Source organism: Perissodus microlepis, chromosome 12, assembly GCF_051167445.1.
Source record: "Perissodus microlepis isolate ML-2025 ecotype Zambia chromosome 12, ASM5116744v1, whole genome shotgun sequence".
In the NCBI taxonomy this organism is placed as follows: Eukaryota; Metazoa; Chordata; class Actinopteri; order Cichliformes; family Cichlidae; genus Perissodus; species Perissodus microlepis.
In genome coordinates, this window is record NC_140472.1 from 35,065,547 (window position 1) to 35,084,111 (window position 18,565).

Below are 18,565 nucleotides of genomic sequence, written 5' to 3' on the forward strand. Positions count from 1 at the left end.
ACCCAGGAGGCGCCCAGGAGGCATCCTTGTCAGATGCCCGAACCACCTCAGCTGGCTCCTTTCGATGTGGAGGAGCAGCGGCTCTACTCTGAGCCCCTCCCAGATGGCTGAACTTCTCACCCCATCTCTAAGGGAGAGGCCAGCCACCAAACACTAGGGTGCCTACAAACACTGTTGTGCATTTAAGAGGCATTAAAACATATTGAATCATATCATTCAACAGGAAAAACCTGCACACTGAAGTTACACAAGGCTGGGCAACCTTCTTTCCTCGCATGCTAACCAACAGTTTAACGCAAAAACAGCACTTCAAATGAGTGTTTTATGTCCCTGATGTGTTGGAGGAGAACAGGTACCTGGGCTGAGATAAGCAGGCTCTGTTTCCTGTGGCAGCTCAGATGCTTCAAGCAAAATCACATTTGTAAGAAAGTAGTGCAGATGTCACCAGGACGAACACTTATGGTACCATTTAAAATCCTGAAAACGCCATCAATGTTGTTTCTGTTCTGTAGTGTTTGTACTGAGGTGAAGGGACAAGTGTTCATGTCTGTCCTTACAGCTGAATCAGAAGAAGGAAGTGCACAAGCAAAACTACACAGCTCAAAGACCTGCATCCAGAATTCGTGCTGCATGAGTTCATGATTCCCTGAAATGCACATTTTTGTGTGAGACAGCGCAGTGTCGATGTGGAATCAGTCAAAATGTTTGCAGCAGCTAACATTAAACACATAAAGTAACTGTAACGTTAGCAGTGTACTCAGGAAACATCCTCACAGTCTCTGTCATTTCAAATAAACCATCAACCTTCGTGTCAGTGTTTTAAATGACAGCTCTTCTTTGCACTGCGCTCTGCTCTCTACCTCCCTCTGCTATACTGAGCCACTTTAATGTCTTTGGGGATCTGCTGTGCTGTTTTTATTACATTCAGTAAGCCACCAAGGCCGTTTCTGTATCTTTAAAAACACATAAGCTCATTTAATTTCTAAAGTTAGAAGCTAAAAATCCGATTAATGAAAAAAACGTCTCCAGGTATATATGCAAGTACACGCTTCCTGATGAGAAACCACAATAAAGGTGAAAGAACCCGACTGAGGCAGGCTGATCCTCTGCCACTAACTGCGGGGCCACCCACAGAGAGCGTTGTTATCTTGTAATGGAGCATGGCGATTCACAGCAGGGGGCTGACGTGGGACCCCCACAGGAAAAGGACAGGTGAAAGTCATAAACAAATACAGACACAAGGAGAGACGTGGGGGTCTTTAGGTTTGCCATGCTGGTGGTGTCAGCGCTCCGTTTCATTGAAAGAAGGATATTTATGTTGTACTGTTGATGCTCTTCCCCTATATCCTTTATATATGAGCAATAACATACAATACAACCTTCATCTTTAGTTCCTTAAAAATAAAACAAACCCAGTTTTTAGATGTAAGCATGAAGGGAACTGAGTGTTATATTCACAGTGTTATAAATCTCTGCAACCAAGATGCATCTATGACTCATTTTCATTCATTTCCTATCATTAGTTATTATTAATCTCCGGCTCTCCTCCTCTGCGTGCCTTATGTCTCCCTTTCCTTCACCCCAGCTGGCTTCCTGTTAAAAGTGAGTTTTTCCTTCCCACTGTTGCCAAGTGCAAGAAAGGAAAAATGGATTATCCTGTGCCAGAGTGTCAGAAATAGTTAAAAGAAAACTTTTATTTAAGGCTTTATAGAACTGAATCTTTGCAATGTGCAAAGGTTTATAAGAGGCAAACACACGAGGAAAGAGAAAGAAGAGATTTTTTTATGCTAATTGCTACAGAATTTATGTAACCTACAGGTTTATGATTCTAAATATATCAGAGGATCACAAAAATGAGGGAGGTGTGGATTAGAACAGCCCAGATCTGTACAGGTAACAGGTGTGAAAGAAAACGGCAATAATCATGAAACAGATACAGAACATCAGAAAATAAGACGACCGTCCAACAGTCTGAGTTTTAACACTGACTCAGACGCAGCTCCATCACAGGAACTCAGAGAGACACCTTCTGTCAGGGTGTGTGAAGACAAATGAACAAAGACTGAGCACTCAACGCAACAACAGCACCAACAATCACAAAACAAACGACACAAAAGTAAAACTGGAAGGCAGACACTTCAAATGAAAACAGGAAGTCACCAAAAAAACAGCAAAAACAGTCCGAGATCCTTCGAGGGAACAGAAACTACAACAAATAATAAAAATCACCAAAGAAATCAAAACACAAAATCAAGACATCAAACCCTACAATGACAAAAAACAAACAAAGAGAAGTTATCGCATATATTAACCCAGACCTCAAGAACTGCATCAGACCCTCAATGTCTCAGTCAAACCAGCTTTTGCACTCCCACTGTGCTCATGCAAATGTGAACCTCTGCATGCTGGAGTCCTCTATTACTAACAAGTTTATCTGAGAGTTGTTAAGATTATGTCATGTGCTCTCTGAACACATTTAAATCTAATAACGACGTCCGCTGCAGAGCCAGAATCCTGATCTGAAGCTTATCCTGCCTGAAAACCATCAAACAGCAAATCCTTTAAATGTCCTTAATTTCCATTTGGCCTTATTAGTCAACCAGCCTCCCTCTATCTCTTCTGCTTTATGCTGGATCTTCTCTCTTATCATGCACTTACATGCAGTCTTTACAAAGTTCCAAAAACACTGTGCTGAACATGTGAAGCAACACATACACAATCTGATGAGCCCACATTCACAGGTATGAGAAAGGCACAAAATCCAAGCCACCTCCGTCAGCAGCTACGTTAAGAAGAGATCAGCGTCTGAGATTGGCAAGTGCCAGAAATCGAGAGCTGCAGAGATCAGGGGATCAAATCTACTTCATCTTTAAACATGCCAAAAAGAAACAGAGCAGTACTGTTTTTAACTTTGTAGCTTCAGAAACGCTCGGGTCAGACCTGCTTTCACAGAACTGCATCAGAAGCAGGAAGTAAAAAAGTTTAGTCAAAGTAAAAAGTACATTTTATGGCGCTCTGGATTCGAGTGCAATCCTCCCTTCCATGTACTGTTGATAAAGTCTGGGTAAAGGTTTATGGAGCCTGAGAAGTGTGTGTCCCGTGTTGTTGTGTGTCACTCACAGGCTGCCATGGTCTCAGAGCAGCTGTTATTGTTGTCATCCAGGCTAAAGAAGGGTGGCACACAGGTGGTGGAGCCCAGGCCCTGAGTCAGGTAGGTGGCTGCTGGGTAGTAGGAGTGCATGCGGTACTGAGACGACACGTTGTGGCTGGGCAGGCGGCCATCGCTATGAGGCATCTGCTTTATGCAAGTAAAACACAAAGACAGGCACTTTTAGATTAAAAACATACAAACACTGCATGCTGTGAATAAACAGCAAAGGTCCAGAAAGTGGAGGCCTGGAGGTCCTCGTTAATCCACCAAAGATCTGAATTAAGGTCAGTCTTCATATTTAGGAGCTGACCCATGGTTGAAGGTGTAGTATGAGGATTAAATAGTTCTTGATAAAAGTTCATGTTGGGGTCCCTGCTGGGCAGAAACAAAACCATCAAGATGACAACAGAAACAACACGAGACTAGAAACAAAATGTTTTAATTATCGGATTTTTAATATGATATTAAATATATATTTTTTGCCTCCAGACAAACAAAACCTAAACAGATCTGTAACATTTGTTGTGTGCAGTTATTTATCTACTTGTTTACTCTTGGATCAGCTGGTTGTTGGTTCCAAACATGTTTGTTGCTATTGGAGAAGTTGCAGAGCGCCCTCTGGTGGACAAACTATACAACGTCACTCATAACAGAGTTGAAGGGTGTTTCTGGCGCTTCTTTTTAATTGTTTGTTATAGATGCAATAATGATAGATTAGCAAACAGCTAAAATTAACATCAGTCTACATTTGGTTTTGCTCGCGACAAAAATGTCCTGATCTTAAATGCTCACACTGAAATCTTAGCTGCACACAAGGGGATTTCTTTCTGAGGTGTTTAAATATTTTCCATCTGAGCTGATATCTTGGTAGCTACATGATGAATTAAAAAAACTGAGCTTAAAGACATGCTGATAAAAAACTGGAGATTTTCATGGGAACTGTTCAAAAGAACAAAGAACTGTTCCGGCTTTAAAAAGTCTTTCCTGTGACTTTTGCTCTGTGAGCCAAACACCAGCCGTTGGTTCAACAGAGGCTATACGCCTTACTGGGGTCACATGATCTTAAGATCTGCACTTTAAATAAAGGTTTTATATAAAATACAGTTTATTTCCTGCAGTTCTGTGAGGTTACAGTGGTTTACACTGGCTTTATGGCTTTCATCAGAACATCAAAGCCCGCTAACACCACCACTGGATATATTTATAATACAACATAAACGCCGCTGTTGTGTGAGTCCACTCACAGATTCTGACTGTAAAATCCTTCATCTCATACATCAGATTTTCACAGGCAACACTTTAACAACTCAGAGTGACAGAAAGAAATACAGCCGTAAAATAATATATGACAGAAAATTAGCAGTGTGTGATTTCACAGGCCTGCAGCTTGTTCTCAAAATGGGCAGCAACACCCAGAGCTGGCTTTCCTCAGTCCTCTGAAAACTTTAAAACGAGCTGTCTACTCAGCAGCAAGGCCGCCTCGCTGAGGGTTTTCAATTTCATTTTTATGGAATTTGATTTCTGTCAGGCTGTAATACGTCACCCGTATTGTCCACACCATCGGTTCTGCGACAGCTTTATAAACTGTTATTTAAGCTACACTCGGCTCCTGCATTAGGCCGTGAAAAATACAATAGAGATTGGAACTGGAGTCTTGAAAGTGCACCGCGCTGATGGTTAAGCGGGACACACGGAGCACCAAACAAAACTGTCAAAGTTGCTCGCCGAGGCTGAGTTTTTCCATATGTTTACATCCAGAGGCGGCGAGCACATCCCCGGGTTTAAACTATCAGCACGATGCCACAGTGTGTAGCTAACTGTTCGTCCACATCATCTGACCTGTCATCAAGTCATGTGATAGCTTGTGCCACTTTGTAAAAAGCAGGACTTTAAATTAGCTCAGTGTTGGTGTTCTCACACAAAGAGACAAATGGTGTTCAAACATATTTTCCCCACAGATGATTAATAAACCTTCGACAGCAGCTGGATCCACCAGCCACCAATCAGGCTTTCACAAAGCTGTGGGGGGTTATGGAGCGATAAATGGGAAGCTGAAGCTGGAAGCAACACCAACGAAGAAGTAAAGTCAGGAGAAATGATCACAAACAGGTTCAAAATGTGTCGGTTAAAATAATGAAAGCAGCTCAAAAAACCCAGATGATAACCAGCTGCCTGGGATGTCCTTCAGACACGCGCCCATAATCAGGTTATTCACACCGACCACGTGGTTATGATAAGTTTTCATGAAGCAGACACGCCCAGAGAAATCTGAATACCACTGCTTTATCAGATTATTTCCAGTTTACTGTGTTTTTCTGTGAACAGTGTAGGTTTTCATTTCAAATGTTTATGATTGTGTGCTATAAATAAACTGTGTGTGTCCTCATCAGTCAAAGTGCAGCTTCACCCTAACACGCTCACCTAAAGCATCAAACTTTGGAAACAGAAACAAAAACATGTCCTTCAGTGATAAGAGTTGAATTAAGTCACACAGTCAAGCTTAACTTTAATTCCAGGCTGATCAGCTGATGGCAGTGCCAGCTGATACCCTTCTATTATCTTACTGATGAATCTAATAAAGTGTCCTATTAACCTGCAGTAACGTCTCTACGGCTGCCTTCAGTCATGCTGGTTTGCAGCGGGCTATCATTCTCACTGGTGCTCGCTCAGGTCTGTGCAGAGGTCGCGCTGCTGTTTCTTAATCTTTTCCACATGCACGCATGAAACTTTTTTTTTTTTTGCAGTAATTTAACACGTTATTGTACTAAATTCAGTAACGCCATTACAGGTACAAATATGCTGCTGTTTGCATTGCAAATCTTTAATGATCTGCATGAAGGATGAGCAGGAAAAATCAAAGGCGCCTTTTTTTCTGCACACTTGTGCCTGAATCAGCCGACTCCAGTTCAAGCGGAGGGAAGGAAGCTGGATGGTGTAGTGGTAAGACTACACACCTTCGAAACGGGAGTCACAAGTTTGATTCCCACCCGGTATCCAGTAAGGGTCCTGGCTAGACCCCCCATGCAAAAATACAAAACCCCAACCCCCGCAGCTAAGTCTGCAGCCTGTTCGCAGCTTGGACACAAGAATTTCACTGCATGTTGTACTCTGTATAATTGTGTATGTGACAAATAAAGGTTGTTTGTTTGTTAAAGGAAAGGAGACATGGGCATGAATATGGAACAATTCACAGTGTGGTCTGCAGGCCAGCAGCAGCCCTCAGTAACAGTCTGCAGGCCTGTAAGCGAATGAAGAAACTGCTGCTCAGTTTTTACTGCAAAGTGCAGTTTAACATCAAAGCAGCATTTCTTTAAAATATTACGAGTTCTGTGGTCAAGACTAAAGTATAACAAGGGCCACTGCTACAAACTGGACGTGCACATGCAAATGTGTCTCAATATCAGCCTGTCGGGTCAGGCGTGCAGCATCGGCTGCTTCAGCAGTGGACAGATCACGTGTGCAGTTTTTGCCTTATTTGCACTCAGTCTGGAGAACACCTGGATGTCCACCAACCAAAGCGTTTTAAACAAGGCACATGTCAGACAGCACTGATATTAATATTGAAATAAATGGCGAGTGAAGAGAAAGCCACCATTATCAACATGACATCAGTAACAACTTGTGCCAAACGTGTAAGACGGCTGTACGTGGCGGTTTGCTCACAGACCTACAGTGCCTCCTCTGAACTGCCCAGATAAGTAGCTGAGTCCTTAAGGAGGGGCTTCCTTACCTCCCTGAGAGGGCCTGTCTTCTTATCTGGCACCATCTCCTGTCTGGAAGCTCTACACTACCCTTATATTATCATCATCCACCTGCATGACAGCCAAGCATCACTGAGTGCACAGGAGAAAAGGAGGAGGCAGATGGCCTTCCACTGATAAAGACCACATTGTTTCCTCTGGTGTTACAGTGGGAAGAGCTCAGGACCTGCGCATCTCTTTATTATGATGCATTAGCTTAATGATTTTAACTGAAATGCATATTTCACCTCAGTCATGAGTGAGGCGTTACGAAGTGCCAATAAAACATAAAAACAGAACAGACGAAAACAAACTGGCAAAAAGCAGATGCAGAATTATAAAAAATAACAAAGTTTGACTTGAAACTTGTTGTTCGTAACTTTCATGGATAGAATTTCCGGGCACAGTAAAGTGTGGCCGGCGGTTTCTGGCTTGGTGGCCTCGGGATCACCTCTGTGCTTTCTGCCGATCTTCTGGCTTTATCAGGAAGTGACCTCTCGCTTAAACTGCAGGGTTTGCAGCCAAGCGTGAAGCAGCTGGGAAGAAAAGTCAGAGGCCAGAAAATGGTGTGTTTGGGAGGAGTTCAAGTATCTCTGGGTCGGGTTCACAAGTGGGTGGAGAGAGGAGCAGGAGTCAGCGGGGATCTGAACGCTGTACCAATCTTTACGGTGAAGAGAGCTGAGCGTGAAATCAAAGCTGTCGATTTACTGCTCAGTTTTTCTTTGTTCCTTTTGTACTACTTGAACACTACAGTGACCCTCCAGTGAGACGACAGTGCCAGCAGGGGCCCACAGCTCATTTCAGTGTGAACCCTGTTCCATCCAGCAGTAGTTGTAGTTCGGTCACCTGAGAGGGACTCAGAGTAAAGCTGCTACTCTTCTATAAGGAAACCAGATGAGGTGGTTTGGGCATCGTAGGAATCATAGTCCTACCAGTAGGAGACCACAGGAAGAGCTCGGGCACACTGGTCAGATTATGTTTCTCAGCCAGCTTGGTGACGCCTCAGCGCTAGAGGAGGTCCCTGCTTAGACTGCTGCCTCTGAGATCAGCAGCAGAATATGGACGCATGGCTGAAAACCAGTGTTTAAATTAAAAAATGTATATGAGCCACCAAGATTATTCTGACCGTGAGCCCACGACTACAACAACAAGGTGAACTGTACAGATTTTTCTCCTGTTACACACTTTGTCAGGAGTTTCCTGCCTCACAGTGAAGAAAACCATTTATTTCTTAGTTCTGGAAATTTCATAGTAGATCCATCCACAATTAATGATGATTCGCCTTTGCCATCACCTCTGTCAGCATCAACCGATTTATAGATGTGCATAGTGTCATTTATGCACTCACAATGAGATGTTGTATTTATAAAGGGACACCTTGAGAAAAACCCCAACGAATGAAAAGTTAAAGACTGTTGGGCTTGCATTAACTCAGGCGTGCTCTCTGCATCGTGCAGAAACAGGACAGCGATAACTGCTTTGCATCAAATATGGAGACAAAATCTAAAGTGAGCAACTCAAGGACTCGCTTCAGTTTGGGATACTAAAATCTGAATGCAGCTCACTAAACTGGAGGTTTAGGACGGGTAAAGGAGACACACTTTCGTTCTTTTTAACCAAATGTTAAAATCAGGCAATGAACTATTTCATCCCACCTTTCTACTTACAGACTATTATTTATTGAGTGTTTGCTGCTCTAAAACTCATCTTCATTAAATCAGCTCCTTGTGCAAATACAAAAAAATCTGCCTCTGATATTGAATAACCACAGCACGTAGCCCTCTCAACCTGACAACTTCACTGAAAATATCATAAATCACAAAAGCGGATGGCCAAATTATGCTAAAGAGCGCTAACTGATTAGCATTAATGTGCTGGCTTTCTCCCTCGGGCGCTGAGGCATAGCGGTGTGTTCCTCTGCCGACAGACAATACCATTAACCTTTGCAATTCAGGCTCTGCTGTGCGCGGGCAGGATCGCGGAGGCAGTGACCCCAAAAGTAGACGTTGCTACTGGGGCAACTGAGAGAGAAGGAGGGGGCGGAGAGAGGGGGTACAAATGTTCTTCATAAAAACACAAACGCAGGAGAGTTATAGATCTAATCTGCTCCATGCATAAGCTTACTGTGTGTGTGTGTGTGTGTGTGTGTGTGTGTGTGTGTGTGTGTGTGTGTGTGTGTGCCCTGCTCTTTCTTTTACCATCAGCGCTGACTTTTTTCAATTGAATTGTGACCTGGGTATAACCACGTATATGGTTATCTGAGCACAGGACACACTGATGCATCACTGACGGAGCTCGGTTACATTTCCTTAACACAGACGTCAAACCTTCTCCATCAGGACACGTTCAAGTTCCTCATCAGTCTCATACATGAACACTTCCCCTCATTTAGTCCTTTAAACTGTTCTGACAGACATCGTTCGTCAGGCGGCTTCTGTTAGAAATCAGTTGGGGCTGTTTTGAAATGTAATGTGATTACAATAAGCAAACATACAGCAACATCAGAGTTTTTATTTCTATTTTGTTCTGAAATCTGTTCACTTTTCTTCACTTTCCACAGCAGGTTTGCTTGTTTTGGTTTACTTGTTAAGAGTTTTGGGTTCAGCTTTGTTAGTTTCAGTGTTGGGTTCAATGTTTTTAGTCGTGGAGTAAATTTCCACTAATCAACCGAACAACTACTACTGTTACAACTACTTTTCTCAGTTTATATACACTAACTTATTGGAAGTTACACGTCTACTTTTTAATGCACAGGTACGATACACAATCTGCACTTTTCTAATTATTCTAAATATTCTTAACTATTTAAACTACTTTCATATCCTGCTCTGTTTGCACACTACAGCCTGGGTTTGCCATTTATCTGTACTTTAATTTTAATAACAGCACAGAACTGTTTTGGTAACGATTGTCCATGATGGAAATACGTAAAGATTTTGTGTGTCTCCGTCCTGTGTCCTCTTCTGCTTGTATAGGTGTTTTTTTGTTGCTTTTAGAACCAAATTTCCCCCTGCAGGACAATTAAAGGATTATTCTATTCTATTCTATTCTATTCTATTCTATTCTATTCTATTCTATACATAAGTTCAGAGCAGTTATCTGAATACAAACACTTTGTGAATGCAGTTAATTTGCAGCCATCCAAAGTCTAGAGTTGATTTTTATTTTTCACAGCTGGTTTTTGTTTTTAGACACCTTTAGTTCACTAAAATATCCTTAAAGATGATTTAACACTGGATTGATTTTCATCGCTTTTCTTTTGACCGAGCAGTAAACATCCAGTATAATCAGCCCCAAATTCATTTCAGTGATTTAAACAGAGGTCTGTACTTGAGCGCAGTAAGAGCGAGGCAGCGGACCTGGAGTCAGAAACTGGACGCATCTTTATCCTCTGGGTTTGCAGGACTGTAACATACTATAAAGTGACCACTAAGGCAAGGACGTCAAACTCATTTTATATGGTGGGCCCACTCTGAGCTTCAGGGGGCGGGACCAGTGAAACTCTGCGTTCTGTCAGTGTAAAGAAGTCTAACTGCACCCTCAGAAACCCCAAAGTGAGAAAGTTCAACTTTAGCTCATCTCAGATACATGACGGTATAGTCAACACGACTCTTTGGGATTAAACTGTAAGAAATAAATTCTTGTGAATCCACTATTAAAAAGAAACATTTTCATATTAAACACTGAAAAAACGAAACTTTTCTGTCATGTAAACATATGTTTAACCGAGTTACTGTGGTGTAGTATGAATGATCATGGGGTAGGGCTGTTCGATATAACCATATATATCGGATGACGATATAAAAACATCTATCGTTTCATTTTACGCTATCGTTTGTTTTGTGGTGTCGCAAAATAAACTGTTTACGGCAATATTTTTCATCCTTTTGATGGTCGCTGTAGTGGCTATATTCATTTCTTAAAGTTCTCTCTTTCTCTTATATGTAATATAACCACACTACAGACGGACAAACGCCTGTTTTTATGCGTTGTCATTAGCAACAACGACGGTAAAACCATCCTGTGTCCGCTTGTTTATTTTTCACATAAACCTTTCAGAATAAAGCTCAAGATCCTGTTGAGACTTTTCAAAATAAACCGAATCACGTGAAAGATGCAGAGTGTTTATGGATGAGAATTAAAAAAGAGCCGCCAGGTGCTAAAAAATAAACCTTAGACTCAAACGTTGGAACAGGCTTTTCCCCGCAGCACGCCGTGTAATAAATACTCACAAAGAAAACGGCGGCGTTACAACTTATGTCTAAAAATGTATCGTTTCATGAATCGGTTAAAACACTCGACTCCAGCTACATGACGCCCAGCTGGAAACACTTCAGCAACCCGAGATTCACAGAATTTACAGAAAATGTTACATTTTCGTGATTTATATCGTTATCGGACGATAGATGTCTTATATCGGGATATGAGATTTTGGTCATATCACACAGCCCTATCATGGGGGAGGTCTTTATTAATAAGAAGCGCTGTAAAACATCCATTGGGTCAGACTGGAGTCAGTGGTGGCCTGATTCTGGGCCCCGGGCCTTATGTCTGACACCTCTGCATTAAGGTGTCTTGATGCTCAGGCTCAAACATCCAGGTAAGTTTCATCATCATCCAAGTGACTTCTTCAGTCTGAGCTGACTTAATCAGTGGTTGTTGATCAATGTTCATGATGATTTGCATATTAATGATCAATGAATTGACCTCGTAGCCCATTGTTCCTTCAGTGGGCTGGTTTCAGTCATTATGCAAATGTCCTGTTTATAAGATTGAAACCTGCAGTCAGCTGAGACTGAAGAAGTCACCTGGATGCGGATGATGATGTAAACGTGAAGATGAACAGAATCAACCTTTTGGCCCCTGCATTGGGGAAAAACTACCTGAGTTTTGAGCACTGAAGATGCCACTCGGATGACGGGTGAAACATCCTAATGATCAAAATGTTCCAGCTGTTTTCAGTTCAAGCACTTAAAACTGCCATGACCTGGAGCACTGAGAAGCTGCAGACCTACTGACAGAGTGAAGACACCCCAGAAGATTAAATGCAAAGCAACTTCACACGTACGCTTCAGATTTAGGCTTTTCTGTTTATGTAGTCCAAAGTAACTGGCAAATAAAAGCAGTGTAGCCTGCACACTGACTTAGTGAAACGGACCTGTGAGATCTCTTTATAGCCACAAACCCAACAAGAGGCTGGAATTTAGACATTAAAATATCAGTTTAACATAATCAAAACTGTGAGTTACAAGTATTTTTGGGCTGTGACTGTCTACATATATAACAAATCAGTGCCAATCTGACAAACACTCCTCATTTAAAATGAGGATCATTTAACACCAGTTTAACACTGGTTTAACACCAGTGATTGTCTGAGAGAAACACGACACTCTCGTGATAAGTTGGCGTGAAAGCGAAGCCTTTCCCGACTGAAGCGCCGTAAAGCTGCTTACCTCCCGTTTCTGTGCCATGAATTTCTTACATGCTGCTTTACAGGCTTTGCTGCTACACGAACAATAAACTATGTGCAGACCTGTTTCTAAACATGAAAAACATTCCAACACAAAAGCGGTTCTTTTATATTTGAAGCCACAACAGTTAATCCCCTGTAGCGGGTCAGGTTTGATGTAACTGGGTTAAAGTAATAAGATTATGAATTGTAGCTTGACGCACACGGACAGATTTGTCCTGCCGAGCTCACCCAGCTGTTTAAAATTCCTGTCAAATCAACGTATCCAACAAGCAGGACCAACGCTCACGCCTTCATTAGCTCCTGATCACACTGACTGTCGCTGCTGTGGCTCACCTGGTACTGCGGGTAGTTGTAAAGGTTTCCATAGTAGGTGGGGTAGCGCGAAGGCTGGTAGAAATTGTAATAGGGGGTTTCCAGCAGGAGGTCAGACGGTCCCTCGGTATGAGCCCTGGCAGCGGCTGATGGGCTGGGGGACGATGCTGAGCGGGTCCCTGGACACAAAAACAAACAAAACACGATGAGACCGAGAAGATGAAGAGTCAAGTCTGTGGCTGGTTGTTTCAGCACTGTCAGGTAATTTAAAATATGATGTTCAGGATGTTTTCAATGTTTGTGTTTTGTTGCAATTTTAACAAGGAAACAAGTCTCGTTAAGCCAGTCTCACATTTTACTGATGCTAAAATGTAACAATTAACTTCTCTCAGTATTTAAGTTACACTTGTTCAGATCATTAAAGGAGAGAGAAAGAGTTCGTTTTGAAACATGCTGCCCAACAGCTCCATCTTCAGGTGACAGCTGTACTTGGTGTCAAACATAAAATTGTCATTTTTCAGGATGAAGATGACCATTAAGTCATCATTACTCACTCTCGGTTGTACGTTTCTTATCAGCAAGGACACATTCTTCTCAGGCAGACCCTGATCTTTGCACAGGGAAGACACTGTGCACCACTGGAGCCAAACATGATCACATTTACTGTCCCAACTCCTGCCATCAGCAGCTCCACACAGTGCTCCACTCCTTTTTATACCTCAATCTTCATCTCTACCCCCCGTTCCCTCAAAATAAAAGGAACACACATACAAACATGCAAAGTGCAAGATAAGAGCAGCCTTGACCCAAAATCACATTCAAGCGCTATCAGCGAAACACTCTCCTGTGTCAGCTTCCACACAACCTGGAAGAAAAACTCAAGGACATATTTTCAAGTTTCTAGTGTCCTTTGTTATCACAGAGTCTCTTGTTCTCGTCTAGAAACGTGTTCAGTCCACAGGATGTTGTTCAGTCTTGGATTACCAATAACATCAATTAACATTTTAAAAAAGCAACAACATTAATTCAGTGAGGGGCAACTAGTTTATCTAGACAGGCACACAACAGAGAAGGAGGGAGTGCAGGCAGGTGGATGCTTCTCAGACCAGCACATGAACAAAGTGACTTGCAGCTGAAGTGCAGGCAGTAACGCTGACCTGTGTCCAGACCTCACAGGTGCAAGAGGTGTCTTTGAGAGAATTAACTGGAATTTTTCAGACACTTTTGACACGTTAATAGCATTGTTTTTGTTTAATAACTAAAAACACTGGAGATCTCCAATTTACATTTTGAAGTGTTTCTAATAAGATTCATAACACAACAAAATCTGACGAGGTCCATGTAACACGAGGTTACCTGTGACAGCAGAGGTGGGGTGGCTGGTAGGTGTCGGGGACCGTCCCTCCACAGAGAACAGGCAGTCTGCTCCAACTTCATTCTTGACCATCATCTCAGAACCGGACAGAGACACTGGACTACACATCCCAAGCTCTTCTTCTTGGGCCTGCTGCCTCCTCAGAGCAACCTGGAAGGGAGGAGAGGTTTGATAAGGAACCTCGAGCATGAAACAAACATTGCCCTTATCTGCTGACTCCCCAGAACAGATTTAAACAGAGGCTCATCTGAAAATTGTAATTACACCTGATTAGACAATAATAAGATTGTTTGTGTGCAGATAAACTGTTGATATCGCCATAAAACAAGATGATTTTGAAAACACGCTCCTGGCTGCTGAGCGAGATGAAACCAGCAGCTCTTTGTTGTTTATAATTCTTCAAAAACTGTTTAACAACCGACTGGAAAAATTTAAACATAAACGACTCACCGAGAGTCAGTACGGAGTCAGATCAAGCAGATCAACATCATTGGCACTATTAGAGTCAATAGAATACATCTCACATTCCATAGACAAAAAGCAATATGTGGCTGGGTTATTCAGAGACTTGACAAAAGCATTTGACACTATAGATCAGGATATATTAATAAGAAAACTGGAACGTTATGGTGTCAGAGGGGTCGCTTTAGATTGAGTCCGGAGTCATTTAAGTGAGAGGAAACAGTTTGTGAAATTAAATGGTGGTTGCTCCTTATGTATGCACATCGCTTGTGGTGTACCCCAGGGGTCAGTTTTGGGTCCAAAATTCAACATCATTAACGACATCTGTAAAGTGTCCAAAGTATTAAAAATGGTTCTCTTTGCTGACGATACAAACATTTTTTTTGCTCTGGTGATGATCTGCAGAATTTATTGGAGGATATGAAATAAGTAAAGTCAAGTTCTGGCTCGATAAAAACAAATTATCATTAAATTTAAATAAATCTAAACTTATGTTATTTGGAAATAGTCGTTTAAATACAAATGCTGAGATTCAAATACATGGTGTTGATATTGAAAGAGTCAGTGAAAATAAATTTCTGGGGGTAATAACAGATGAAAAACTTAACTGAGAGCTCACGTAAGATATATTCATTCCAACGTATCACGTAGCATTGCAATACTAAGCAAGGCAAAACAGGTATTAGACAGAACATCACTTCATATTCTCTACTGTTCACTGGTTTCATCATACTTAAGCTATTGTGCAGAGGTCTGGGGCAACAACTATAAAACATTACATTCAACTGTACCCTCAAACACACAATAATAACATGGACTGAACCACCACTCACAACCACTAGCACTTTATATAGATACTGTAGAAATTATCCACATATCTAATTTATCTTAACTGCACTACTGTATAGCTCTGTAAATAATCATTCTGTACATACGATAATTTTTAACCCTACAACTGTTTACAACTTGCATAGTTCCCATTTCTGTATAACTGTATATCTCAGATTTCTGTAAAGTTATTTATTTCATATTCTGTATAGTTTTTCATATTTATATCCTGTTCATATCCTGTACATAGCTTGTACTCACTACAGCCTGTACATACCTATAGTTATAGAATATTCACAACATACTTCATACCGTGTACATTATAACATACCATAATAGACCCATTTCTGTAATATACTTACATATCTATATTATTGCTAATATATATTGTAATATATCTATATCACTAAAGCACTTCTGGATGGATGCAAACTGCATTTCGTTGCCCTGTACCTGTGCATGTGCAATGACAATAAAGTTGAATTCTATTCTATTCTATTCTATTCTATTACTCTTCAAAAAAAAGCAATTCGAATCATCCACAGTGCAGGTTATAGGGAACATACAAACTCACTATTTTTGCAGTCGGAAATATTGAAAATTGACGATCTAGTGAAATTCCAAACAGCACAAATTCTATTCAAAGCAAAAAATAAAGAACTGCCAGGAAATATTCAGAGTATGTTTGTTTTGAAAGAAGGAAGTTATAATTTAAGGGGTTTTTGTAACTTCAAAACAGAGAAGGTGCGTACTACAAGAAAAAGCTTTTGTGTTTCTGTTCATGGAGTGAAACTGTGGAACAGTCTGAATATGGAATTAAAGCAACGTCCAAACACAAAACAGTTCAAAAAGAGTTATAAAAATATGATCTTCTCGAACTATAAAGAAAAGGAAAATATTGAAATTATGTGAATGTCTCTATTAAAAATCATGATGTGATAGTACAGGATATAGTATATTAGAAATCTGTTCACTATTTTATTACAAATTATATCAGTAAGGAAGCTGACTAAATATTGAATGATAATTTATGGCAAAGGGGTGGGATCAAATAAGTGTGTACTTCTTCCCTTTCAACGTGTAAATGAATCAGAATGGTAGCAATATTGAAATGTATTGATTTTTGTATAGTATTTTTTTTCTCTCTCTTATTTTCTTTTCTAAATGTACCTGTATATTGTTTACATGTTTGCAATAAATTAACAATCAATCAATCAATGATTGGTGTAATCAATCAGGTGATCGGCTCAGCTTTCTGTAAACTGACAGCTCTGTGCATCGATGTATCTCAGGGTCAAGAGTAAAACATGATGTTTTTAAAAGACATTTTAATTCTTTATCTGCTCATTTTGTTAGTATCAGTTCACTGTAAGAGTCACTTTCAAGCAGAAATTCCAAATAACTTATTTAAACAGCTTTCCAAATCAGTTTTCACACACCTGACCACGCTAGACCAAATTATTCATCTGTTCTTTAGAAAATGAGGAAATTATCCAGCACTACTGACTTTAAAAGCCACTGTTTTCTAAATTTTGCTGCGTTTCCTGCTAAAAAAAAAGTTTTCAATAGAATTAAATACAGTCTATTTAAAAAAGACAATAAACTTCAGTTATTAAAGCGTTCTTTACAGGACAGATCATTAAAAGTGAGAGCAGAGACTATGTTCTTTAATATAAATCTCATGTTAACTGTACTATTAATCTTTGCTTGTTCTGTAATATAAAACTCAATAAACATAATGTTTAAAAAAAGTGAGAGCAGAATCAACAACATATGGATTTAAAGAAGCTCAAAGAAAAAACAGTAGATATCAGTGTGGGGGAAATACTGGAAGAACCAACAAAAATATTCTTTAAAAGAAAAAAAACGTGGTTATTTTTAGTAACTTAATACATTTAAAATGTTATTTTACTCTTAAATTGTCACTTCAAATTACAAAGTTACAAATGAATTGATTTTGCTTTTTGTAAGTATCTGTTATAAATGTGAGCAGCTGAACTTTAGCTCCGTGAGGCAGCTAACTGTTAGCTCTGTACGAACTTGGCTAGCTGCTTTCTGGGTGGTTATTACTAATGAACAGACTCACCCGCAGCAAACAGGGTTTAAAAGTCCACAGACATAAATAGAAAGTCCCAAACAGCCTGTGTGGCTGTGTGTGGTCACAAAACGTTTGGCTTGGTGTTAAAAAGCAGTTTTGCTCTCAGCTGCAGCTAGCCGCGCTAACGGGCGCCTAAACTGAGTTACCTGGGCCGCCATGACTCTCTGCCTCTCCGCGATCAATTTGCATTTGGGACACTGGCAGTCCCTCCAGTTGCAAAAGCGCTTGTGTCCCTTCAGTGGAGACACGTATCCGTGATTTCTACAGCGGGAGCACTTGGGCATCCTGGGGGATTTCTTGGCTTTGGGGGACATCGGTCCGCTGCAATCCGGTACCTGCTTACTCTGTTTGTCCTGGCTCATGGGTCCCGGCAATAAGGAGTGCTGATAACTGTTGGACCTGCCCAGAGAAGACGTGTGCACACGGACAGGTCTGCTGCTGCTGAGCCCAAGCAGAGGCTGGCTGATAAGATATGCACTGGTGCCAGGCTGGAGGCTGTAAGGTCACTGTCCCTCCACACCCTGCTTTTTGTTTTTTTCCCGGAAGGCCTGGGATCCAGTGGGAGGAAACAATGCGGGGGAGAGAGCTGGAAGTACAGAAGCATCATTCTGCAGGCCTCCCGTTTTTCTCTCTCCAGTCACGAGTTAAAAATATTGACTCAAAAACACAATTTAAAATTCAATACAATTCTTCTTATGAGGTGCAAGGACCAGAAAAGTGTCCTCAGAGGCCACCTGATGGCTTTGCAAAGTGAAAAAAGGCATACTCTTTGGACTTTAACTCAGTCTGTGCCAGCTTTGCAGTCTGAAGGACCAACGCGTGGGCCAAGTAGGTAACAGAATATAACCATGACTCTGTGTTATAATCTAAAGATTTAACTTAACTACGTTCATGCCAATTATCCCCCAAATTAAATACAGGAAATTATTCTGCCTGTCAAATTAAAATAACTATTACTATTAGTGTAATATTATTTATAGTATCTTCCCACTGAAACATATTTATTGCAGTGTTTTTCCCACCTTGGCTGCTGGTGAATTAATTAATTGCTCAGCTTGACTGAGCTGAAACTGAGCTGACCTCCGCACCGTCAGTCAGCCCGGTGGATTTATAGACAGGGAGTGAG

General features: G+C 41.0%; 1 protein-coding gene across 2 annotated transcripts in view; it reads right to left on the reverse strand.

Annotated features, from left to right (window-relative positions):
* The window catches only part of dmrt1 (doublesex and mab-3 related transcription factor 1), a 34,571-nt gene extending 16,632 nt beyond the window's left edge, over positions 1 to 17,939 (reverse strand). Inside the window, exons 1-4 of one of the 2 annotated variants that reach the window (XM_084945614.1) lie at positions 17,586 to 17,939; positions 14,033 to 14,201; positions 12,698 to 12,855; positions 3,121 to 3,295 (exon numbers count right to left, since the gene is read on the reverse strand). In XM_084945614.1, the coding sequence (XP_084801740.1) occupies positions 3,121 to 3,295; positions 12,698 to 12,855; positions 14,033 to 14,201; positions 17,586 to 17,801 (718 nt within the window). In that variant the 5' untranslated portion in view covers positions 17,802 to 17,939. Of the gene's footprint in view, positions 1 to 3,120; positions 3,299 to 12,697; positions 12,856 to 14,032; positions 14,202 to 17,585 lie in introns of both variants that reach the window. The other variant, XM_084945613.1, reaches the window with a different exon arrangement.
* Between the last annotated feature and the right edge of the window lie 626 nt (positions 17,940 to 18,565).